The 26,978-nt window shown below is 44.1% G+C and overlaps 1 protein-coding gene and 1 non-coding gene across 4 annotated transcripts in view; both read right to left on the bottom strand.

Annotated features, from left to right (window-relative positions):
• The window catches only part of ATP2B4 (ATPase plasma membrane Ca2+ transporting 4), a 93,995-nt gene that overhangs the window by 1,681 nt on the left and 65,336 nt on the right, over positions 1-26,978 (bottom strand). The window contains exons 11-20 of one of the 3 annotated variants that reach the window (XM_056845565.1): positions 26,053-26,287; positions 22,847-23,026; positions 22,196-22,283; positions 21,617-21,723; positions 20,611-20,802; positions 19,327-19,540; positions 17,473-17,684; positions 16,260-16,367; positions 14,948-15,130; positions 9,190-9,306 (exon numbers count right to left, since the gene is read on the bottom strand). In XM_056845565.1, the coding sequence (XP_056701543.1) occupies positions 9,190-9,306; positions 14,948-15,130; positions 16,260-16,367; positions 17,473-17,684; positions 19,327-19,540; positions 20,611-20,802; positions 21,617-21,723; positions 22,196-22,283; positions 22,847-23,026; positions 26,053-26,287 (1,636 nt within the window). Of the gene's footprint in view, positions 1-9,110; positions 9,307-14,947; positions 15,131-16,259; positions 16,368-17,472; positions 17,685-19,326; positions 19,541-20,610; positions 20,803-21,616; positions 21,724-22,195; positions 22,284-22,846; positions 23,027-26,052; positions 26,288-26,978 lie in introns of all 3 variants that reach the window. The other 2 variants (XM_056845564.1, XM_056845563.1) reach the window with 2 other exon arrangements.
• TRNAK-UUU (transfer RNA lysine (anticodon UUU)) lies at positions 16,129-16,201 on the bottom strand. The gene has a single exon. It is a non-coding gene; the product is annotated as a tRNA-Lys (tRNA).

Genomic DNA, 26,978 nt, shown 5'->3' with positions numbered 1-26,978 from the left:
CTGCGGCATCTTCTCTTTATAAGATGCAGCATATTTCTGCAAAAGTCATGCTCCCCCAGACAAACCAACAAAAAAATGTGAAGATCACAGATGGCTGTATACCAGCATAATCATATGTGCATTGGCTAGATCAGCTTTCCCAGGAGACTTGTATGCAATGCACAATCCACAGAAACTCATTCCAAAATCAAAACAGCATATCATGATAAAATAAATATTTTACAAATATGGGAGAAAATTGGAAATTAAAAAAAAATTACTGAACGTGTGGTCTGGTCCGAATAGTTCTTCAGTTGTGTATTTTACACACCAAGAAATTCTGGTTTCCCTTTTTGTACCCAGGTGCTGATATCTAGCACAGGAGTAGTAACATCTTTATAATTAGAAGAAAACATTTGCAGAATATGTTCAAATTTTTGTGGTTAACACATACTCCTTTTAAAATCTATAGACCCCAAAATAATGTGGGCAGTGCCCATTCTTCAGGCAGTCAAATTAGCTGCCCTAAGGGCAGAGCAGCATATTACCAGACTTTTGCACCCAAACACTGGTTTCTACTTCTCTGTCAAGTGGTGCTGGGAAGAGAAACCGTCCAGCTGAAAAGTATGGACAGAAAGACAATGATTAACCACCTGCCCATCTTTCCCCCTGAAATTCTTCCTCCCAACCAGGGATCCTGGACCATGTTTGTTGGCTGCAAAGAAAGAAGCTAAGCTGGGGAGGGGAACTGCTGGAGGAAAGCACATAGGGGAAGGGTATCCCACTCCTTTCCCACTGCAAATTCCCCCCATGCCATTTTGAAAAGAACTGGCAATCAGGGTTTCCATAACCAGACTGGCCCACTTTAAAGTATAATTCCAGTAAAACCCACATAAAATATCTGTGAATGGAACCCAGACATTTCCAAATGCTAGTTCAAAGTTTTGTTGACACATTTTGTAATGAGGAATTCAATAGTCACAACACTCAGGGCTGAACCACAAGATGCATTTTTAGTAAGCTGGGCCCAGAAATATTGTTTTAAAAGCCAGTGGGAGTCCAATTCAGCTCAGGAACACAGAATGGGGGGGGGGGGGAGGAGAAGGACTTTTGCCTCCCCCTCCCCAGCACCATTTTCCTGAGCTGAAGCAGCCCGGGTGTGTGTGTTATTTATCCCATTTTGGAACTGCACATTGCACATGAATCAAACTAGGCCTCCGCAGACATTTAAAACAACGTTCCTTGCAGCTGCTCTGCGGCTGCAGGGAACCCTAGTCCCAAGACCTGTGTCTAATTGACTGAAATTACTCCTTGCAAACTCAACGTTATTTGGTTTTTACTGCATTCTGAAGTGTGCTGGGGAAGTTCTTTTATATTTACTTCAGGTGAAGGAATGTTGGATTCAGGATGCTCAGGACAACCCCACTGATGTGGCCTGCCTCAAACTTTAGAAATATCTGCAGGAAATAATCAAAATTACAGATGAATCCTCTATATTCACTCACATTCACCATGTTCAATTTCTCTTCATGCATTCCTTGTAGAATCCTTTACCTTCCTGGTACAGCTATCTATAGTATATTATGGCTGTCATCAGAACAAATTTCATAGTTACTTTATAGCTAATGTCACACTATTACCTACAGTTATTATCCACTATGAAAAATAGTCCCACAAACTCTATAGGAAACAAAGGTTCGACAAGGTGGTGTGTTAGTGGGACAAACTGTTCATTAACTGCTATTTGCTAGATCATGGCCTTTTAATACACTCTGCTTGCTGCTTTGAGTTCAACAGCCAGATTATTGGTTTTGAGAACAAAAGAAATGTCTTACATCAGATTGAGGTTGGCATTCTTAGCTTAGCTTTCAATGTAGCCAACTAGACACCCCTGGGAAACTCATGAACATGCTAGTATTGGCCATTTCTTGTTGTCTATCCTCAGGATCCAGTAATCAGAGCTATACTTCCCTGGAACAAGGAGGCTAAGTTCAGCTAACTTGGCTAATACCTATTGGCAGAACTGTTCTTCTGGAAGGATTTTGGGGGGGGGGGGGGCGGGGGACGACGACAACTAATATAGTGGTTACCTCATTTTGCAACCATGAAGTTAATGAACCAGATGTGGGTGCTGACAGTTAACGACTATTCCTGTGCTCCCCCTCCTCTCCAGTAGTTGTTTCTGACTCTGGGGAAGTTTATTCCTGGGGTCGCAGGATGCACATGGAGTAATAGCTACGAAGGATAAGAAGGCTGTGGTAAGGAGGGACAGAGAACAAAACTGCCCTTTCTGACTTTTCTGTCCATGGAGCACTGCTGGTCATAGTGGAAGAAAGGAGCGATGTCACTCTCCCCGCCCCACTGCAGCCTCCTGACCCATGTGGCTATTCCTAAATCACTTTCTTAGGGTTGGAAAGGACAGCTGGGAATGAGAGGAAATGTGGGAAGGAGCTGTGATCCTTGCATCTGTAGATCAATGTCAACAACCCACTTGCATTGTGTGAAGACATACTTCTTTTTGACTGTCTTGTCTACTGCCAATAAGCTTTATGGAAGAAGAGTTCTAGTATCATGAGACAAGAGAAAAACTACTACGTATAATTTGACAAATCTCTATCATATCCCACCATTAGAAGTCTTTTCTTTCACTGACTCTCAGATGTCAAATCCAGAGCCATGAGAGCTATCAGAAAGTTCTCGGTCCTCCTATTCCTAGAAAGTGTCAGTTTGTAGCCTTATTAGTAGCATTATTAGCTGATACATAAAAATCCAACATACCTTAAAGTATTCTCTGTTTATCAGCTGCTAAAAAGGAATTCTGCTTGCTATTTACTGTGGGTCAAGTTCTTGTTATATGGGCAGGTAATTATATTTGGTGTGATTCACTGGATGACACCATTTGATTTGGTTACCGTAAGGCCAGAAAGCTAAAACAGAAGCAGCTTTGAAACTCAAAACCTGCCCCACTGCCAAAAGTGCAACCACGCAAGAAACCTTTGCTTTCAGAATGCTGCACGCACAGATGCCAAAAGGCACAAAACATTATCTGAAAGCTGTACAGAATCATAACTCTGCCCACAAAATAATTTTGTCAATGTTAGGATGGCAGGTAATACCCTGAGAGGTTGGGCAATTAGTATTATGGACAGAGGACAACACCTCTGGAGACACTACTATGGAGGCCAGTGTTTGGAAAAGCATTTCACCTTGTAGCATTTCACCTTCTTAATCAGACAGCTGGTGAACTCTTGACATGTGCTGGGCAGTGAAGATCCACAGATGTAGAGAGTGGCTGAACATGGGCCTAATTCTACAGCTCTGGCATGTAGTATACCACCAGCATCATAATTACAGAGCTACTCTAGAGCTGGAAAGGTGGGCAACTCTGAGAAGCTAGAACCAAACCTCTCTGACCATCACGAATGGTTTTGACAAAAGTTGCAATTCAGTCCGGGGTCCTGACTGCCTACAAGGCGAGGAAGAAACCAAACTCAAGCCAAACACTTGATGCTGACAAAAGCAGCACAAAACCAATAAAAAGGACCCTTTAGAGATGAAAAAAATGAAGATGAACTGAACTGGGAGCTCTAGGTTTTGAGACACTAAGGATGCTAACGTCATTCATTTCTGTGGCTCCCGTTAACTTCTTCTGTATGGAAAAGGCATTCTGGGGGTTGGCTAGTATGATTTATTTTTAAAAAGTTGAGCTTCATGACCGTCTCAACATTCCTCCACTTTTTTTGTTCTGTTTTTATTTTCAGTTTCTTCTTCCTTTTGAGATTCAGATTTTTAAAAAGTCATGAAGTTAACGTTATCCGACATCATAGGCACTTAAAACTGAAACTCTGGATCCAAACTAATCTTCTTTGTGAACTGTAAACAGGATCCATTCTTGCAGCATGTTTTGTACCCACAGACTGCGGTCTGTCTGGATTCTACCTGCTACGGTGGTTATATCAGCGTCAAAAAAGCAAAACTTCTTATGTGCCCTGATAGAGTGTAGAGCATTTCAAATTGCTGCAAGGGATCCTGGGATTCTTCAAAGGCTTGTTAAGTGTTCTACAATAAACAGATCAATAAGAGAGGTGAAAAATAATTTGCAGACCATCACTAAAATTCCACTGCAGTGTGCAGGCACGGGGGACAGCTGGATGTGCTGTGGGGTCCACTCTCAGTTCACGCAGGGAGCGAGTTTGAATGGAGTTTTGGGCTTAAGACTAGGGAGACTCAGGTTCAGATCCACACTCAGCCATCAAGCTTACTGGAGGGCCTTAGAGCATCTGTCAATTTTAAGCCCAACCTGTTATAAAGCTGTTGTGAAGAATGGGGAGAGGGCACAGGTGGCCTCAGCTTCAGGGGACACCATGGCAGCTGCCCAAGGCCCTACCCTTGGGGGGACCACCCCCATGTGGCCCCACTATCCCTTGCTATCATCTCCTGTGTAGTGGCAAGTGTCACTGGCCAGCAATCAGTTGTAAGGGGGGGGTCAAAGCTCTCCCCAACCACCCGACAGCTGATGGCCAGCCACTGCCCTGAAGCCACCACCGTGACTCCAGAGTTGAAGACAGCAAAGGACCGAGCCTCCATCCCCTGCAGTTTTTGTCTGAGGAGTCACGAGAGCGTTACTCAAGCAGCTGCTGGAGATCAGCTGTGGGGTGGTCAGCTCCCCCCCAACTGCCCTACAGCTGATGGCTGTTACCAGTCTCTGCCCTGAAACTGCCACCACCCCTGAAAATGCAGCATCAGGATCACTCAGGCAGCAGCTGGCAATCAGCTGTAGGGCAGTTGGCTGCTGCCCTGATTGCTGCCCCCAGTAATTCTGGGGCTCCATCCTTGACTTTTTGCCAAGGCCTCAAAATCACTACAACATGATTTTGTTGATTTGATTGTGGGATCCTGCATGGCAGCGGGTTGGACTGGATGGCCCTTGTGGTCTCTTCCAGCCTTGTGTGATTTTGTGAATTTTTTTGTGTGATTTTGTCCCCTGGGAGGGGGAAACTCCACTGGGAACAATGCCCAGAGCTCTTTAGAGAAAGCTGGATAAAACTGGAATTAATAACAGTGGGTTTAATCCACTTCTGCAAATGGAGCAAGTCTGTAGAAATGATTTTTAGAGTGCAAACTTTCCCTCCAAAAGCTGAGGGCTGGGGAACTTCCAGAATGATGTAATGCAGGAGAGAAGTACTAAGAAGGTAGAATCGGTCAAAATATCCCCCCATCATTCTTACGTAAGCAGAATAAGTTCTGGGATAGAGCAAAAGCACATGCAAGTGTGTGTGTGGGGGTTGCACACACATTTTCAACTGTGTGAACGTTGTTTTGGAGGGCCCCCTGATCCTCACAGCAGGCTTTTCAGGGACATGAACTGCAGCACAAAGCAATAAAAGTCAATTCTGCAAAATTGCTTTATTCACAGAAGCCTTGGGCCCAACCTAATAATAAGTGAGGACAAGGCCCAACAGCCCCATATGAAATGAATGTGCATCCCACTACACGTCCCAGAATCCTCTGCAACTAGGGTTGCCAACCTCCGAGTGGGCCTGGAGACCTCTTGGAATTACAACTGATGGTCAGACTACAGAAATCAGTTCCCCTGGAGAAAATGGCTGCTTCAGAGGGTGAACACTAAGGCATTATACCCTGCTGTGGTCCCCTCCTTCTCCAAACCCCACCCTCCCCAGTTGTCACACCAAAATTGCCAGGAATCTCCCAAGCCAGAGCTGGCAGCCATATCTGCAACATGTAGAGGTTCCTTGGCAGACTAGCCAATTCAGAAAGCGTTTGTTCAAGACAGCAGGTTTGAAAACGCCTGCTTAAAGGCTATCAGACCAGTTCATCCATAACAAAAGTTTGCATGGTACAGGTGACATATAAAGTAGAAACCCTAAAAAGAAGGCTTGCACACTTCTCACACTCTCGAAACACCATCAAGGGATATTAAAGTGACATTCAGGCCAAGATTCTGTTCCCCAGGCATTTACTTGGGGCTGGTTTATTAGTAAGCAGGGTTAAAAAAAAAGGTGTTCCCCCCTTTTCCTTTGTGAAGAAAAGGACACTCATTGGCTTGGATCCCAGCTAGCATTTCTGCTCAGTGCAATTTTCTGCTTCCCCCTTCATACAGCAGTTCTAAATGCTGCATTTCAGGCCCCTGCAGGAGAGGGAGGCAGGAAAATCTTGTTCTGCAAGAGGAAGTCCTCGCACCTGTGGAAATATTAGTTGTGATCCCATTCCCAACTTCATTATTTTGTACCTGCTGTGTCATAGTTCATTTAAACTCTTACTTCCTTTTTAGGGTTGCCAACCTCCAGGTACTAGCTTGAGATCTCCTGCTATTACAACTGATCTCCAGCAAATAGAGATCAGTTCACCTGAAAAAAATGGCTGCTTTGGCCATTGGACTCTATGGTATTGAAGATCCTCCCCTCCCCAAACCCCGCCCTCCTCAGGCTCCACCCCCAAAACCTCCTACAGGTGGTGAAGAGGAATCTGGCAGCCCTATTCGTTTCCCAGAAGGATTCCTTTCTAAGGTGTACAATTAGCAAGTCATGTGGCCGTACAAAGCCAGTATCAAGCCCTCCCTCGTCCCACAATTTATTCACGAGGTCTTCCTTTTCTAATCCATCAGCCCTCATGAACACAGCGCACGGGACTAGTGAAATTTTAGCATTGTAGAACTTTCCACCAGGTACTGAGAGAGAAAGAGAGAGGGGCAGAAAGGTAGCTTTACAGTACAGCAGAGAACTGCAGCAGAAAACTACAGTGAAGCAGAGAACTGCATAGACAAGACCAAAAAGACACAGAATAGTTTTTGATGCTGTTATTATGTGATGGGAAATCCTTCTACTTGCTCAAATAATATGTCCCTTTTTTCTTACCTCATCTACCAATGACATGAAAATTAATAAATCAATGCGGTGTGTGGTATCCTCAGCTGAATATGATGTACAATACTGGGGAAAAAATAAAAACCTGAACATATTTCTTTTGTAAATATCGACAGCTGCACTCCTTCAGAAATTCTGGGTGTATACATAAAAAATAAAGTGACAGTGTAGGGTAAGTACTAAATGCAAGTAAGTTCTCCTTGAAACACTGGGCACAAAGAAAGGAGATTAAATAAATAAGTAGCAGCCAACAGTAAACATGTTGGATAGTGCTTCTTAACTTGCCAGAGAACACATCAGTACTCAGGGACTCAAATGAAAGACTCCAGATGTGAAGAATTTGTTTTATTTTTCTGGAGAAAAAGCCTCTATTACAGACCATTCCTGAGGACTAGAGGCGGACGCCAACTTAAGTGCCCTCTTATCATGGAATAAGAGGCACTTACGTGGGCGGCGGGGGCAGTTCTGTCAGCACCTAGGCGCCACAGAGCTGCACGGTGCTCCTCCAATGCCACAGCCTCTCCCGAAACAGAAATACGGCACTGGCATGTGGGGGGGCATTCCCAGGGGCAGAGCTGACTATAGGCAGCTTCCTAAGCCCCTCCAGGCCGGTAATGCCCCCTCCAGCAACAGCTCTGCTGCGCCAGGTTTTTCTTGCTGTTTTCAATAGGGCTATTTTGCCCATTAAATTTTTTTTAAGGCCTTTTTAAACCTTGCAGCGGCTGGGAAACCTCTTTGGAGGCCACGCCGTCCCCCGCCGCTGCAAGGCTCAGGAATGAGCAGTGTTATTTTTCTAGCATGGCAAAAAACAAAATTGATTGCTACATTCTTGTAGATTTATGAGGCAACATCAAATAAAGAGAGAAACATTTGAAAAAAATGTTCTACATGTTACTCTTCAAATTTCTTTTTCACCTGCCACTTTTTTCACGCAGAGTAATACATTATCTCCACATGTGACTGTAATCCTAAAGTCTGCAAATCTATATATATCAGATAGCTAGCCAGCTACGCTTCCCAATTTTGTGCAAACATGCAAAGCCCATTTTTTTCATGGAAGCAGACCACAAAGTTTAGGAGTCATTGTACTCCCAGGTTCAAGAACGAATTTAAATCTGGCCTGGGAACCGAATTCAGACAAAGGACCTGACATTACTGATTTGCACAATATACAGATAAGTGCTACCTAACGGGGATGGGGTATAAACCAGTGGTGCACCACATGCTTAGCTAGCAGAGGGTGCCTAGGGCCAATCCCCTCGCATTTAGTTAAAGAATCTCAGGAGGCAGCTATCAGAAAAGACCCTCCTCTGAGAACATGGAGAGCCACTTATACTCAGAATACAGATGAACCAGTAGCCTGATCTAAGGCTGTTTCATATATGTTCATACACGTTCAACATATATGAACATATTTTCCACACTACAGCCTTTGACAAGTCTGCTGGTCTGAGACACAAGAATCCCCCCCATTAAATTTAATATAGATATTATAGTGTTTTTTCCCCCAAATCAGGAGCATCCATATTACGCTTTATCTGCAATGCTGAGATATTACCTTTGCACCTGATGTTTATTAGGACTGATGGAAGGGGCAAGCCGTAATTCTAAGAATCATTCAAGCACTCTTCCACATAAAGATAACAAGTGTTCAGAAAACGTTTATCTGTTGGCCTGATCCTATGCATGTTTACTCAAAAAATCACATTCATTAGCTTTGGTGGGGCTTACTGCATAGGACTGCAACCTCCAGCTTGTAGATACCCTTCAAGGAGAAAAATTGCCTCCCAGACAACATTAAAATTGTTTTATGTAAGTTAAGTACTTCATATAGATAACCTGCACTTTTCATAGAGACATTTTCCCCACTTTCTTATTTATCAGTGGCCATTATGCCTTCCCCTTTACCTCTAATTTTATGCCCCTATAGAAATATGGGAATGATAATTCAGTCCTGCAAGGAGGAGAAAGATAAAAATTGCAATAGAGGAGGAGAAGAAACAGAAAAAGAACCAGAAGGAATTTTAAAACAAAGTTAAAGATGCAAGAGCTTTAAAAAAAAAAAAGTTGTATGTATACTCAAATGGATTGTTTTTCCCCCCTCACTTCCTCCCAATTCTCAAGACAAGAAACCATAAGTCAAGTTATGGGTTAAAAGAAAAGGAAAGAGAACAGGTTTGGTTAGGTCTGTGCGAGTGCCCTCTGGTGGTTATTAGGAAGTCATGCATTGAATAGACTGTCACTCACTGCCCGCAGGAGGAGACGCAGCAGCAGCAGCAGCAGCAGCAGAAGTGGTAGGAGTGGAATTGGCGGAGGAAAGAGCTACATGGGTTGGGCTAGAAACATTTTTTACATCGTGGTGTTGGCTCACGATGGAAGGCTGTCTCCTGAGGGCTCCCTGTAAAGAGGAGGCGCCGGTCTGGAATGTGTAAACTACGTCCATCTGCAAAGAATCAGAGAGTGAGATAGCTTTGTCCCACAGTCAAAAGAGGAAAAGGGACTGGGAGAGAGGAACGGGGAGGCTGGGGGCAGACAAAGGATACAGATACAAACAATAAGGGACAAAGTAGGAGGGGAAAGAGGAAAAAAACCCATAAAATCCCATAAAACACGTTCAGCAGTTAATCCACAGGTAGCGGCCCTGGGCACTGAGCTGCCAAGCCTTTTTTATCCTCTTGCCCCCAGTTATTCTTGTGTTTGCAGTAGGTGCATGTTTACTGCACAGCACATGTAAAAAAACATGTAAAGAAACCCTCGTGACCTGCTATTTTGAGTGAAACAGATTAATGCTGTTTGGATTTGCACTCACCCCTTTGTGAACACAGTTCACTTCCACACTGAACTGCATTCCACACTGAACTGCAATCAACAGTCTTCGCTGTTGATTGGCCAGCCCTTCAAGCAATCATGAAGCTTACTCCCTCCCCTTTTGAGTTTTATTTTTTAAAAACAACAACAACTGGAAGGTTGATTTAAAAACTAATACCAAATAAATATTTAAACCCAGAAACAGGTCAGGTGTCTTTCGAAAAAAGTGTTTTAAAGTGCAGTCCTAAACAAGAGTTACATCCTTCTAAGGCTAAGCCCGCTGATTTCAATTGATTTAGAGGAGTGTGACTTAGAAGAGCACTGTTACCCCAAATGCTTAGTCAAACTAGTTGTAAGGAACAGCCATTTCCACCCTTAACTGCAACACAGGATCAGGGTGGGGGCAACGTACAGTAGCTCAGTGGTAGGCAGGAAGGGAGGTATTTAACTCCCTCTCCCACTACTTTTCCACTGCAAATTTGGCAAAGGCATTTCTTCTCTTGCTGGATTCCAGGTGTGTATATGTGGGGGCAAGCACATTCCTGGAACCTGGGGGGGAGGAGCTTAACAAGTAAAAGCAGCCCCTGCCCGGTCATTTGCTGCAGCAAATCACCCCTTCCTAATGCTGCTCTGAAATGAAGTAGCAGGCCACTGGGGTTTCGTCAAGCATGCATGCGTGTCCAGGGTAGTCAAAGCCTAAGATCAGAAATGTGTGGGGTGAGATAATGAGTGAGAGGTGGCAATCCGGTAGAAAAGCACTCTGCAAGCTCAGTGGGCAGATTGAGAAGGTGTGCACATAAGCAAAAGAGAGGCCACAAAAGTACAGTCTAGAAAGTTCAGAGACACAGCTAGTGTGTTTCAGGTGCTTGGCTCCAAGAGACACCAAGGGGCATTGCCCCACAATCTAACAGAGGTTGCCATGTGCTAACCTCTCTAAGGACCAGGCCTGAAATCACATGGGGGCCATTGGGTTTGGCCAAGAGAAGACAATCAGTCACAAAACAACCAAGCTGAAGCTAATGGCAACTGCAGTATGTCAATTCATCTCAAAGCACAAAGGGCACAGAGGCATGCAGAGATATCACAATAGCAGAGCGTTGTCTTCACTGTCCCTGGAAGGCATAGGAAAAACTGCTGGATTTGGTACAAGCTTTCTGCTTCTCTGGCAAGTCATTTGGTATCATCTGCAAAGGCCCCTTGCTAAGGAGGAAAGGGCTGCAGTTTTCATTTCCTGATACAGCCTGTTTCTGTAGTTAATCATGCAAGCAATACCAAAGAGTCCCCCACCGTTTTCCCTGAAGGGACACATAAACAGGGCACTTTTCTGAGCAATCCGCAATTCCAGGAGCTTTGATTTCCAAGATCAAGGCTAATTTGCTTGGATTTACATCACATACACACAAAACAAACAAAACTAAAGCCTTCCCACATTTGCATAGTGTTTGCTGTAGCAAGCTGCACTGCTCATTCAGTGAACATGCAAAGCTCTGCCAGTGAAACAGGTCTTTCACAAATTGGACATGATGACTCCATTCTTTTTATTTACTCAACAGGGGCTTCTTAGGGGAATTTTACACCACCATATCAGGCCTGGTTGTACCTACCACCTTTTCCCATACAGGGAGGAGCACTCTTGACACCGGATGGTTCTCTCTCCCCTGGAGTTTTTCATGTAAGGTCAGCTTAAGGAACCACATATAGCCATCTCTGCAAGTAGCGCAAATGACTTCCGATCCTCAGGGTCTCTTTGGATGTCTCAGTACCCATAACCTACCTCAGTTGCACATCCGTACCGCAAGAGACATGCAACGGCAATCTTGCCAGGCTGATGCAAGTCAACACCAAGGTATAGCAGGGTTCCTGATGTGACAACCATACCCTGCTTCAAACTGCACGCCATGTTCAGCTTCCATGGGATTCATAGTCCTTAGTTTGCATTCTCGGCACACGACTGGTGTGTGGAGCAGAAGATGTCACCATATGTAGTGCAAGTAACTACCCTTAAGGTGGCAGAGATTACAGTTCCCACATCTAAAACACACTCATGTCTAGGTTCCATGCAGGCATTCTTCTGAGACCATTTCCCCTCGTTTAAGGCCTTGTGTCCTGTCATGGAGGCAAGCATCTGGACCACAATAACAATAGATTTTTATGATTGTTTTTATGATTGCAAGGAGAGTCGTTATTTAGCACTAATTGAAGGCTTCCATCTCACAGAGATCCAGTGCTTTTCTATCTTCAGTCTGCCTCACATCCCCTGATTCTTTGAGACTAACCCCCATCTACCACTGTGCTAGTGGCTGGAACACACTGCATACCAGTTTTACACCATGTAGTCCAGTGTGTCTAGTTATGGCGGACAGAAGGGTAAAGTTAGTATCTCCTTGTCTAGAATCGTGCAGAATAAGACAGAAGGCTAACAAAGTTAGAGAGTGGCTAAGGGGCATTCTATGTCCTTGGGTAGCCCTCAAACCATTTTATAACCAGGGATGTTGTGAATATTGCAGCAAACCGGTTTGGCAGTCAAATGTATCCTTTTGACGCTCACAATCAGACCATGAGCTAAACAAGGCTACGTTCAGCTTACATTAAGCTACTCCAACAGCTGTCAAACAAGGTTGCTGCTGCCTATTAGTCAGAAACTGACCCAAAGAAACTTTCACAGAGGAAGCGGGGTTCTGACTTCTCGGCACTTCCTTGGATCCTAGCCCTGGTGTGCTGGGACAGAGAAAACCTTTGAGGGAATCAGAAACTGATTCACTGCCAATGAGGCATCAGCTGGACATGGGCTTCCAATCCCTTCTCTTTCCCCCAGAAAACAGCTACACAATGAAGTTGGAGATCATAAGCAATCAGCAGAAAGAACATTTTTCTCTTGTCCTCTTTAGCCCAAGCAATCTGCTCCTTTCCTATGCAGCCCAAGCCAACAATCTGTCGTTCCCCACCCCACCAAATTCAGCGCTCGTCTGCAGAGAACAAGGAGTGATCTTCTTTTCTCTACAGCTCAAGCTGACAGTTTGGAGTGAGGAAAAGAGAAAGGAAATAAGCAGGGCTGCATTTGCTGCATCTTAGTAAGTCTGGGATGCTGAAAAGTTTCCAGGATGGGAGATCAGAAGAACCTGACTTCCATCTGATTTCCACAATCAGCTGGGAGTTGGCTCCTGCTTTCCTCCTAAAATACTTTACTGGTACAGAACAAAAATTTCCCAGTAGGAGATAAAAAAGTCAACTCCCAGCTGATCCTTCATCCATCAGCTGGGACTTGGTTTCTGACGGGTGCAAACAATCTGTTCCTGTGAAAGATTGTAAACAGCCCATTGATCAGTCACCTGTCTGAACACCATTGGCAAATGGGAACTGAACTGGCAGGGGTTCCTCATTTATTACAATGGTATAATCAAGCATCATCATCTCCTGTGTGCTGGGAAGATGGACTTCACACTACTGGGCTCCTATTTCTCTTTCCTTGGGGTCATTTTCAGCCTAGAATTAGAGAAGGACTCTTAATCTTGATGGGAAATATCAGAAGTCTGGTAAGTCTTAAAACGTAAAGACTCTTAAAAACTTTTAAAAATATTCTTAAATAATTTCTTTAAAGGTTTCATCCCAAAAGGCCAGGAAATAATAACTACCATGAAACCACCAGATGCCACCAGCAACCAGGAAGGTAACAGTAATGAAATCTCATAATTGATCTCAGATTGCTGACAACAGTAAGAAAAGCAAAAGGAAGCTAGGAATGGTGATTTCTGAGTGCAGGAAGTTATTACACCCGGACCTTGAGAGAACAAGTCACTCTGAACTACCTAAAAACCTTGCTAAGACAAAAATCTGAAGTGTGAATAATTTCACTTAGTGAAATTTGTGAGAAACTGAGCTTCGGGTCTTGGGAGAGCACCTCAAGCCCTGACATTGCTATGGCTTGCATCCTACGGAACAAGATGCACTATGTCCTGATGAGAAGATGGCACAAAAAGGGAAGAACAAACCCTCAAGCTTTCTTACAGTCCACCTGAAAGACCAGAGCAGGAAATCTAAGAAAGGTGGGGGAAGTATCATATGTGGACTGGTGCTTGGCAATGGTCCGTCTTTATATAATAAGGTTACTATGTTGCTCACAGGGCCTCAGACTGTCAGTGAAAACCAGTTGCCAAACAGGAATCTGGGAATTTTGGTAGGAGTCAATGGACCTGCACAAACAGTTGCACGCTTGCGTCAGGTGAACAGTTGTTCTTCCAGAGTTTATTATCTATAAAACAAAAGGTCATGCACCTTAAGAAAGATGACTTGTATGATATTGTGGGGTATTATGTGTTTGTAAGAAATAGGCAGTATTGTATTAGTGGGCAGTGTTGGAGTAGCATCTGGAAGATCCATGTTTGAGCCCCTACTCTGCCAAGGAAGCTTGCTGGGTGACCTTAGGCCAGGCATATTCTTTCAGCCTAACTTGCTTCACAGGGTCATTGTGAGAATAACATGGAGGAGAGGATAATGATGCATGCCACTTTGGGTTCCTACTGAGAAGAAAGGTGGGGCATAAATGAAGTAAGCAAATGAATAAATACTTCATCTTTATTCTCCAAAATAAAGCCCCCTGAATCACCTGACTCTGTATTTGTATAATCTGATGTTTCTATCTGTGCATTTGTTCTTACGTAAGGAGAAATCTTGTGCCAGCATCCTAGGTCCCTGGACTGTAAAGAACACAATCCTCTTCCCTTCCCAACAATTTATGCTTCCCGTTTGGGTCATCCTCTCATTAAGCAACTACTTAATCTAAAGAACCACCCATTCAAGTGGATAGCAAGTACTTAAGCAAGCCATAGCAATGAAATTCACAGTGGAATACTCTGTAGGGTCGCACGTACTGGGAGGCAAACCACGAAACCCACAGTAATTCCTTGCACACTACAGGAAAATAAACTCTAATTCTGTTTAAACCTAAGCCCATGTTTTTGCATAACTGCGGCAAGGGTTAGCATTAAGTAGCCCATCTTTTGCTGGGACTGTAAATGGAAGAATTTAAGTTGCAATGCTTGGCCAGGGGGAGGCTTCAATTGCATACCCAACTGCACTTCTACCAGTATTGCTAGTTTGGGCCCTGTAGCTGACTAACACCTGACTACTCCAGCAGTGTGGCTGTCACATCCATCTCTAGGACATACAGCCCTGATCTCACTGAGATGGAATCTGATTAATTAAGGCATAACACTGCTAAGAGCTGCCAGCAGAACAGTGAAGGCAAGTCCCTAGGAGAGAAGAAATCAGCACTATACCTGAGTCTGTATTCTGTTGAGGCCCCGGAACCACAGGATCTGTCCCCGTCTGAGCTCCATTTCAGCATGGTCAATTTCATCTAGACCCTCCCTCAGTTGTTCCTCTGCAATATCCTCCTTGGTAGTGCCATGTCCTGCCTCCTTCAGGAACTTCAGCTGGTTGGTTGGAACGGTGCAAATCACCTTTAGAGAAATGGCATAGTCCAAATTAATTTTTTCCTGCTCTGTGGCTTGCATGACCTTCTTTCTGAATCAAACTGCAGACTGCACATGTGGTGTTTTTGTTCATGGTGTTCTGGCCTGGCCTTCCCAGCAATGCTAGGTATCATGACAATTTAATTTTATTCGTTTAATTTGTAAGTTATTGTTCTACCCATTCTTTTGGCCCGCTACACCCCCTCAAGGTAGTTCTGGGATAAATCATATTGCTTGTTGCGACGAACAAGATGATTGTTGCAATATCTGGATTTTGTCTTCATAAGGTGCTTTAGCAGAAAGCACCACACTGACCACCTTTGGCTCTGAAGCCTGGGGCTTAACCACCAGAGTCCTGGCAACATTACTGGAATCCTCCAGGCATCTCCTTTATCTCTCTGGAGCTTAACGGCACCACCAGATTTTACAGCCACACGGCTGCAAGAGGGACAACAGCACAGTGCTTTGCTTGGCATATGGAAGGTCAACATTTCAGGCCCTGGCAGTTCCAGTTGAAGGGCCGCAGACCTCTGCAGAAGACCTTACAGAGCCTCTGCTGGTCAGAGAACAATGCTGCACTAGATGGACTAATGGTCTGACTCAGCATAAGGCAACTCCATATATTTGTATGCTTCATTAAAGGTGTACAGATTGCCACAGGATTCCTTTCTATAAACAGGAAGGGACAGCAGACAATGGGAGGGGGTCTTATTCAAAGCAACAGAAAAGTCCAGATCTTCTTGGCAGAGAAAGGAAGTTAACTACACTCACATGAACACATGAAGCTGCCTTATACTGAATCAGACCCTTGGTCCATCAAGTCAGTATTGTCTGCTCAGACCGGAAGCAGCTCTCTTGGGTCTCAGGAAGAGGTCTTTCACATCACCTACTTGCCTAGTCCCTTTAACTGGAGATGTCGGGGATTGAACCTGGGACCTTTGGCATGCCAAGCAGATGCTCTACCACTGAGCTTCCCCAAAAATCAATGCCCGAACAGGGACTTGAACCCTGGACCCTCAGATTAAAACTCTGATGCTCTACCGACTGAGCTATCCAGGCACTCCCATAGCTCCAATTAACGCTGTCACATAATGACATAGCTTGCTTTAACTCTCACCTGTCCCCAAAGAAGTTCGCCTACACCAATGAAAATACACCAGAACCACTGACTCAAGGTAAGCCCCGAACAGCTGAACGGCTTCCCACCAAATTCAACAATGATGATCTGCAGCACAAGAAGAAGAAAAATTACAGTCAAAACAGGCTTTATTAAGTATGTGGAATTATAGAAAGAATTGTTATCTTGCAAAATAGCTCAAAAGTACATACTGCTTCTGCATGCCAGGCATATTTCCAGGCAAACAAACCATCTAAGAGGGCAGTCTCCACTCTGTGGCTCCTGAAGAGCCACATTTGCAATTAACTTCAATCAAAGAGCCACATTTACTTCCATCTCTGGCTGGAGACCTCCACTTCAGGGAAGCTTGCAACTTAACTAATTCCTCTGTAACTACTGCCAACCACAAGCCCCACCAGGCAAGAGTCCTGCCCACTTTCCTGAAACACAGGGCAGGCGCCACACTAGGAACCAGTGCTCAGGACAGACACAGGTGGCATGCTAAAGAGTCACATGTGGCTCTCAAGCCACTTAGTATCACTGATCTAAGGCAACTGCTTGCAAATCACATTCTGGTTAACCAGATATGGACAGGTGTTTTAGACAGGGAACAAAGAGCTTAGACTAGAATATCTCTGCACAGGATTGCACTGTAAACATGGTAGGTATATATATAAAATCCACCACTAGTGTCACATTAAGAAGGGATTTTAGTGAAACAAAAACACCTGCATTATGAGCCCAGGTATTACCTCAAGCATTCTACATGGAGAAAACTGTATTTGCGCTTTCAGAAGGTGTAATTAATCTTACAAGATGACAAAAATGGAGACCCGGGGCAGAAACATATGTGGATCCTACAGGCTGGGGTTCATAAGAAGTCTCACAAGTAAAAATGCTCGTGGCTGTTAACGGTTAGACCCAGAAGACAGATAAGATGCAGTGAAAGCACCTCATATAAGTCTTATCAAACCACAAAGCTTTCTGCAAACTTATAGTGACACGCAATTTCCTCTACCAAGTACTTTATCCGTTACCCTTGTGAGGTAGCAGGTGTAATCAACTCTATGGGGAGCTACAGCACTTGATAAAGACAACAGGAAGTAGTATGACTCTGGCAAGAACTTCAGATAGCTTTCCCTGCCACAGTAAATACCACCTGTCAAGTTTTGTCTTAAGGTTCCTCGCCTCACTTGGAACTTATTTTATTTACCTGGGCAACAAAGGTTCCCAGCACCACCGTGCAGAAGATGGGATTGCGGAAAATGGCATCAAAGACATTCCTCTCGCCGTGGATTTTACGAGCATTAATCTCATTGAAAAGCTGCATCATGACAAAAGTGTTGAAGACGATGGTGTAGTGTTCAGTAGGTGGGGAATGGAGTGGAACATTCCGGCCACTGTCAATATCAAAAAACTTCTCACCTATCAGAAAAGAGTTTCAAGAGAAAATAAAACATTCCTTTCCAATTATTTATTTATTTATTTATTGTATTTATTATTTCCATTTGTTAACCCCCTCTTCCCGGCCAAAGCCAGGCTCATTATAAGCATACCCTGGAAGCACCGTCATTTGTAATGGGACAACACAATTATAACACAGGACACAAACCAAACTGGAGAGCACAGCAAGTATCTTGCACTCCACCAGTCAGCATGCACTCCACCAACCAGCACATAATCTCTCCTTTGGCACTGGGGTTGGCTTCTTGAAAATTGCAGCTTTCATTTTGAAACAACCAATTTAGATTTCTAGTCCTCATGGTTGCTGGTGGTGGGGGAGGACCTAGTCACGTGATATTAGGCTATATATAGAAAAAGTAATACTGGACGATCTCAACCACAGAAGCAAACTACACAATCACCTGGCATAACAGAATTCCAGGGGTGCCTATTGAGCTTTGTAAATGTTTTGCAGAAAACTTCCTTCTTCCAGGAAGTACACATAGGCAGCTTAGCTGTTCTTTGGCCAGGTAATATTCCCTGCATCTCAAGATTCCATTCTCATGCCACCAGTCACTTGAGGTATGATCACAGTGGTAAAGGAGAGGAAACACGGTGATAATAAAAATAAAAATGCTACTGTGGTCAACGTTTTAGCATTTAATACAAGACACAATAAAATACATTGTGGTGGATGACAAAAAAATCAATTTGCCTAGGGTGGCTAAAAATTTTGGACAATGTAACCCAGAAAGGAGTGTTTCTATGCTCAGCAAAATTCTCTGTCCTACTGAATGGTTCCTCATCAGTTTTGTTCCTCCACACACACTTCTTCGAAACTCACCAATCCTCACTTTCTTTTGCGTTATGCTACCTTACAGCTTTGCAAATCACAAACACGCCCCAAAGTATAGTCTGCATTAATTCATTCACAGTACAGAATGTGGATTCTCTTCAGGAAAAGAGCTACTAAGGGGATACTGGAAAAACAGACAGGCCCCTCAGTGCAGCTGAAGCCAAGAGCCTTGTAGGTGAACATATCCAAATTTAAACATACCATATGAAGGAATTAGAAGTAGAAAAACTGAGTGGCGTTACAACAGTGCCTTATGCTTTTCACTGGTAATTGCTAAATGCCCTTCAATGATAAGGTATCATTTTTCTGCATTTCGAGAGGGAGGCATTGTGATATAAAGATTTTAAGAGTCCACTTGCATTGACTGTTTGAAAACACTCAGAAGAATACTGAATATACTTTTGAAGCCTTCAGGATCACACATGGAGTTATTGATACAGTGTGGATTTCCCCAGTCTGTTTCCGGCAACCTATATCACAGAATGTGATCAGTCAGGTTATCAGAACTGGTTGTGCAGACTGCATGACCAGTTTTCATGATAATGAAGTCTGGGAAGGAGGAAAGAACCTTGTTGGAAAAGGGACCCCTCCTATATGTTAAAACACTGAATCTGAAGTTGTCAAGGATATGTCCCCTAACAACTTTCCAAAGGACAAAGGCAGAATAGTGAGTAGAATCCAGGTTTCCCATAAACAAGTAGAAGACCCAGTTCAGTAGATCTGTCCATTGCCCCTTCAAGATTACACATCACACTCTATAACACTTACCTGCAAAGAGCAACGTGAAGATAATGGTGAGCTGGTACACACCGTGTCCCAGGATGTTCTTCATCATGGTGCGGGAAATAAGCGGCTTGTTGCGGCCATATGGCTTGCGCAAGAGCAAGGATTCTGATGGGGGTTCTGTGGCAAGGGCTAATGAGGCAAAGGTATCCATGATCAAGTTTACCCACAACATCTGGACAGCCTTGAGAGGAGAGTCCTGCAGAGGGTGAAGAAGCTCTCAGAAAGAAGTGCCAAAGACATCTATTCCATGACCATTTCTCCCCATGTCCCTAGCCCTGTCCATTTCTCACTTACAGCAGATAAGGCATGAGCCAATATTACTAATGTTGTTAAATACTTATTTAGTGCCAAAGGGGTGCTAAGCCAAAGACCGAATGCCTAGTTAATCCCAAATAATTTGTGCACAGTCAGAAGGCTCCAGATACTTATGTATTTATTGGATTTGTACCCCACCCTTCCTCAACCAGGTCAAGCTCTGGCAGCTCACAACAGTTCTAACCATAGAGAAAATTACAATTAAAACTCCCAGTAACTATTAAAATTCTGTTCCATCAGAGCCCTTAAAACAACACTAACATAGGAGAGGAATTAAGCAAGGGAAGGGGAGCAGATAATCTGCTAAGGAGGTAGATTTAGAATAACAATGTACACCAAACTAATTCATAGGATTTTACAAATTTCAGCATTCATTTAATTAACAAAACTATATTTCTAGTCTTCATGACTGGGAACACATATGAACAGATATGACTGCAAATACTTCTGATATAGTTTTTAATGCTAGACAAGCCAGACACCTCTGTAATGATACTGGGCAAAACTCAGATTGGGCTATTAGTCCCAATGAACATAAAGAACATCAATTCTAACAAGCAGTATAGCTCCAACTACAGATGCTGGGGACCAAACATCTCCCCCTGTCCTGCAAATGATCAGTCATCCAAGAGAAGCTAGATGGCTTTTGCTGAAAATGATGGCCAAGCTGGACCATTGAATTTTTCCTGCAAGGCACTGCTTATGTTTTAATGTAATCCACCCTGTTCCATAACACACACCCTTAACCCACTGATCTGTGCAAAACTCAAAAGCTTATGGCTGTACTACTTGTAAGCTCACAAAATCAAGACACCCAACATTTACAACCATCAAGACTAAGCAATGACTTTGTAGGAGCAGAGCTCGGAATAGACACCCAAACACGCGCTGTTAAAACCATCCTGGTGGCTCATAACCACTTGTCCACAGTCTCCCATCAGCTCCTATTACCTGTGTGATGCAAGCACCCGTGAAAGCCACAATGACAGCAACTATGTTGACCGTTAGCTGGAACTGCAGGAATTTGGAGATGCTGTCATACACGTTGCGTCCCCACATCACTGCCTTGACAATACTTGTAAAGTTATCATCTGTCAGGATGATGTCTGAGGCTTCTTTAGCGACATCTGTGCCAGCAATGCCCTGGAAGAGAAAATGAGAAGGAAGGGAGGAGGAGGAGCGGTTAGTCACCAAGGATGCACCAGTTTCATTCGTTGCTTTAAATGGTTCTATACAGAGAGAGGCTTGCTCCTAAAATGGTAAGCATCACTCCAGTTCAGCAGTGGACCACAACTTTGCTGTACCATTTTTATGGATATCTCTTAATTTTGTCCCAAGTCTGGAAGAAGCAACTGTTTTGCATACAGGAATCACAAAAGGCCACCTAAGGAATGAAATGCCCAGCCTACATAAATGGCTTAATTACTGTGGGGTTTTTTTCTCCCTTGCAACAAAACTGCCAATAACTCTGCTCAGATGCCTTCTCCTCCATGAAAAACTGTGGCAGCTGATCAAGGAACAAGAGAGGTTATTAGGCTTATTGCAAAACTCAGTTACAGACACACGGTGGCAGTCAATTTCTACAGAATCTGCCATTGCTGGGGGAGAAAATCCCAGCAAACTTCAGGAGCATTAAGCAGGTACCCTGCAGTGACCAATTTTCCCTAATGCTTGCCTGCTGTGTCCTACTGAGCCCAAGGACTGTGAGATTCTGTCCTGAGCTGTAACATTTCTGACTTCTGCAAAGTGCAAAAACTGAAACAGAAAATAGAACAGAATAAAAATAGAGCTTTAAATAGAGCTAACACACAAACACTCTCCCCCCTCTATTCCCCAGCCTCTTAAGCCACTGCTTATCAGCTCTGAATTGCCAAGGCACTCAAAGGCAAATCACTCCTCCCACATGCCACTGTTTTGCTTTACAAGACAGCTTTCTCTGTAGTAGAGTAGCCCATACCATAGCAAAGCCCACATCTGCTTTCTTCAAGGCTGGGCCATCATTGGTGCCATCCCCAGTCACAGCTACCACCTCCCTTCGTTCTCCAATGGTGCTGTCAATAATACCTGAAAATACGGCATTAAAAGAGCACAAGTCAGCAGGGTAACTGCAAGGGGCCCAACCAGGCAGCAAAAGATTAAAATAAAATAATAAAGGAAGCCAGCTGAAATACAACTCAGGGGCTTCAGTTATACAAACCCAACCACCTTCCTCCCAACGCTTTGCTAAGGAGGCATGCCCACTTGCCAAAGGAGTCCTTGAACACATGAAGCTGCCTTATACAGAATCAGACCCTCGGTCCATCAAAGTCAGTATAGTCTACTCAGGATCTCAGGTAGAGGTCTATTGACATCACCTACTTGCCTAGTCCCTTCAACTGGAGATGCCGGGGATTGAACCTGGGACCTTCTGCATGCCAAGCAGATGCTCTACAAACTGAGCCACGCCCCCTTGCCAACTTTAGCCCCACCCTACCCCTCCAACCACCCAGCAGACATTTTCCTGGGGAGCAGGGGCCACCTCCTCAGTTGACCTTACCTTTCACAAGCGTGTGTTTATCGGTGGGGGAAGAACGGGCCAAGACTCGCAGCTTGGGCCAGACCTTATCCAGTTGCTCTTGTTCCACCTGTGAGGCAAAACCATGAACACAACAACCAAGTTGGCCCTGAGCAGAAGCATTACAAGCCCATTTCCTCCTACCAAATGTAAGCAGTAAGAACTCTCACTGGCACACCTCACTCACTAAGGACAGACTAATTACATCTGATGTCCTGAAGACAGCATAGTTATTTCATCTAGAAATAATCAGTGCTTATATGGATCCAAGAGAGTGATGCTTCTCGTGACAAGTTTATTTATAAATTAGGAACAAACTGGCTGCAGTCAGTTCAGGTCCACCTTTGGGACATCATAACAAATACATATATTGTTAAAGGCAGCCATGAGATGCTATGGAGAGTTTCCTCTATAGCAGCTTTCTAGCCTTGTGAAGCCTGAGGCTTGGAGCAGAGTGTCTTTTCCTCCTGAGGTTAAGCTGCTGTGAATAAGCTGATGATTTCCCCCCAGAGACCACAGATGAAGGCACTACAGAGAAAGGCATGTTTCAGAAGGAACTAAGGAGCAGTCCTCAAGACAGACAGGACTGTAAGCGGATTCTGCCCCACCCCTTGCCCTGAACCTTGTCCTTACCTCTCCTTTCTCATTGCGGATCAGCCGGTTGAATTCTTTCCCTTCCAGGCACAAGAAGTCCTCCCCAGGCAATAAGATCCCACACTTGGTGGCAATGGCACGTGCTGTGTTGATGTTGTCACCTGTAACCATCCGGACTGTAATACCAGCACGCTGGCACTTCTGGATGGCTTCAGGCACCTATTGACGAACAACATGTCAGTAAGCTAAGCACCAAGAGACAGAAGAAAATGACAGACAAGTCAGGACCAAAGGAAGGAAGGAAAAAACAACGACCCGAGATGGGTGAACACAAACAAAAAATAACGTAACTGCTCAAATTAAAGGTTATTTTTTGTTGGAAGAGTTGCAATGTCTCGCGTGCAAAGGAACTGAGAAGAAGACCCAGCAGGGGGCGGGCAAGTGGTCAGCTAGTTAGGGCTGTAAGGTTAGAGACCTTTCCACCCCTCTTTCCACCTCTCTTGTCTGTCCTTAGACTGATATTCTTAGGGGGCAATTTCCTCCTCCTTCTCGGAAGTCATTCTACCTCTCTTTCCCTCCTTAGCTAGATAGACCGCTAGAGGCTCTGTCTCTCAGCTTTCCTATCCTAAAATGTAGTTCCTTCAATAAAGGCAACTTTATCTTTAATCAGTGGCCCTTCACTGCGTACTTAGCATACTCTGCCAACATTTTTTAGCCCCAATAAATATTTTATTTCTTTTAATGGGTGTGTCCTGTTTAACCCCCACTGGGTTATCAAAGCAGCTCGACAACAGCAGACCCTCCATTGCCCAACCAGCAGAGGTTCCCAAGACGTGCTGCATCACTGAACAGAGGCAACAAGGTGGTTGCTTCTGCCCAGAGGCAAGGGTGGGACCCGTTCCAGAAGCTGTTCAGAACAAACCTGTTGCTTGCTTGGGCAAGTGGAGGGGGGTGGGGAGAACCCTTATTTAAATCTCTGGATGTTCGCCTTCACTTACCTGCCAAGACAGCTTTAATCCTCTTCTTATGGTTTGAATTTAAACAAAAGCATGGGAGGTTCAAGACCAATTTAACTGTGAGCTGCTTCACTCAGTACAGATTTCCTATGTGGAAGTCACTTGCATTTTGGACTTTGCAAGGAACACGTCACAACTGTACATGCCCGTGTTCAGCCCTCCTCTTTGGGTGCATTCTTGCAGGACAACTAGTATTTATCAGTATTGGAGTTAGATAAGTGTGAACATAGATTTCCTTGCATGTGCCGGGAAGATATGTTTGGCGGCAGACTCCTAAGCCCTGGCACCTCAGCTATATAGCCCGTGATGCCACCTGTACTACAATGTTTCCCACTTCTAACAGCAAACATTAACCTTCTTTTGCTGTGATGTCACATGAACACATGAACCACCCTTTTACTGAATCAGACCCTTGGTCCATCAAAGTCAGTATTGTCTCCTCAAACTGGCAGCGGCTCTCCAGGGTCTCAGGCAGAGGTCTTTCACATCACCTACTTGCTTAGTCCCTGCAACACACAAGGTGATTGGCCTGCCAAAAGAACTGGCCAACATCATGTTACAGTCGTGGCAGACATGTTGAGGGACTGGCTCCAGTGCTGTGGGGAACATGGGAAGATGTCTGGCCTTGGCTTTCCTGCCCCATCACAAGCTTCCAGCTACAGATTTGCATTAAGTTTGGGAGAGCAATGCAGACCGCTCTCCTCCTTTCAAGTCAGAAGATCCAAAGGCAGTTGTGCTAATCTAGAATATTAGTTCTACCATGCTGAGGCAGCAGGTCAGCCTCCGGCCTTGCCCCGCGTGGCTTACTGCACTGATGTGTCACTTCCCTAATAGGTTTATCTCATATAGGACAAGCCTGAGCAGAAAGGAGACATTACCAAGAAATCAGCAAATTGAATCACAGCCTCCTGAGCGAGCACACGCAGGGCATCTGCAAAGCCCTTCCCAACCTCAAATACTTCAACATCTAATTAAGGAGAGAAGCATGCAGGGGATTGGCCTTGAAATGTAATCAAGAGGTAGGCAGGGGAGGGCTTATTGTGTTAGGTCGGCTATCTGTCTGTCATCTTTGTAGTAAAGCTGTGAGAGAAAACAGAGTGTAGGAGGTGGGGAGGAGCAGAGGGAGGAGATGGTTGCTGGATAATTACTAATTCCTTTTTTCCTGCAGACACCTTTGTTACCTGCCAGCATCTCTGCTGTATCTTCACTGGAGTTTGTAAACTGAAGTTCTTTATTATGGATGGGGTCCTTCAGTAGTTACACTGAAGGATGAATTTTAGCATTTGCCTTGTCTCCGACCACTGCATGAGAGCAGGAGAAACAGGATCTGTTCAAATCTTCTCTTCTATGCAACTCTTAAATGTGGCTGCCAACTCCTTCCCTGATAGAGTTTCCAGTACCTTTATGAAAACACGATAAGGCGAAATTCAAGAGATGCAGTCTTTTCTTGCGGCTGCAAATCCATAAGGGGGAAAGGTGCACCACTTAATTTCTCCTTGTCTTCAACAGATGGAAGGCAGAGGTGAATTCATCAGGAAAGGAATGGCAAACTGTATTAAACTCATAGGGGCTGTACACAATCCTGAATCTGTCAATCTTATTGGCAACTGAACCTCACAACTGATACCAAATGTAGCTTGAAAGTGAAGGGACCTTGAACCTTCTGATACAGAATGGGCATGATGTGGTGATGACATATGTCAGAACGCTGACAGGATTTCCTCCAAAGGCTGTTATTGGTGCAAGAATAGAAGCAGAGAAAACAAACAGAAAGAGTAAGCCAGACAGCCGAGAGGGAACATAATTGCAGGTGGAAAAAGTACACTCCCAGGAAAAAAGAAGAAAATAAAGAAGGAGAGAGGAAGGGTAAAGGTCCAATATATATCAGAAGTCACAACAGGTGACTGAAGCAGGCTGAGTGAATGAGGAGAGCGAAAGATGAAAAATGGTCTAAAGTGGGGAGCCACAAAGAGGAAGGATCTCACTGGACAGACTGAACAGAAGACAATTTGGAAAAGAGCAGATCAAGGATATAACTTCCAGAATAGGTTGGTGAGAGACCAAAGATGGAGTGAAGAAGCTAGCAAAGGAAAGGAACACAGAAAAAGCAGGGACAAAAGGGGAGTCAAACAAATGGAAAGGGTAGAAATATGACTGGCTAGGGAAAAGGTGGGTTTGCACTGCTAGCTCTAGGAAAGCACAGAAAAGGGAGAAGTGCTATTCCGGTACCTCTGGCCGAACTGGGTCCTCAATGCCCACCACAGTGATGCAAGTAAGGTCAGACAGGATCTCATTCTCAACATCCCAATCAGGCTCAACAGCAGCAGGGAAATCCCGGTAGGCCAGACAAATTGTACGCAGCCCTTGGCAAGCCATCGGCTCAATCACTTTTTTCACCATCTCGTCCCGATCCTTCACTTTAAATATTCGGGGTTCCCCATCCTTGTCCAAGACCTTCGTGCATCTGCATCAAAGGATGAACAAAGAAGTGAGCATTATTTCACAGTCTGTGTTACATGAGCAAAGGCAAATATTTTAAGCGCTTCTGTAAACTTAATCAAGAGAGCGTGCCTTATTTATTTTGAAAGGTTATATGACCTCTCCAGAGCTGCTTGAAGTGGCTCAAAAAGTACAAACAATAAAATAATTTTTAAAACCACCATAAAATTATTAATATTAAAACAAGACATAAAAGCCTTATTGCTGTATGAACCATGCATTCTTTGTGTATAGAAATACTGTATCCATTTGCTCCTTACAAGGAGGATCGTGTTCAGTGAAATCATACCAGGATATCCTAGAGTTCCTCTGATCACTTCCTCTATGGTGGACACTCTCAAGGGAGATAGCATAAGGTCCACTTTTATAGCCCTTTAAAGAACTGCTTGTTTATGTGAGAGTTATTGCAGCACAGAGTTGGAAAGGGCCTTAAAGGTAATCTAATCCAGGAAATAATAAACTAGAGGATACTGACTGTCTTAGTAGCATGCATCGATATATCTAACTCTAGAACACATTTCCAGAACTTTGGATATTCATATCTCTCACTTCAAAAGCACAAAGAAACTGCAACATAATGAAGAACACTGTTGTGTTCATAGTTAAGGTTACCCCAATGTAAACATAAAAAAGCAAGGAACTGCAAAATTAAGCAA

This window comes from Euleptes europaea, chromosome 2 (assembly GCF_029931775.1).
Source record: "Euleptes europaea isolate rEulEur1 chromosome 2, rEulEur1.hap1, whole genome shotgun sequence".
Classification (NCBI taxonomy): Eukaryota; Metazoa; Chordata; class Lepidosauria; order Squamata; family Sphaerodactylidae; genus Euleptes; species Euleptes europaea.
This window is presented reverse-complemented; position numbering and strand designations above follow the sequence as displayed.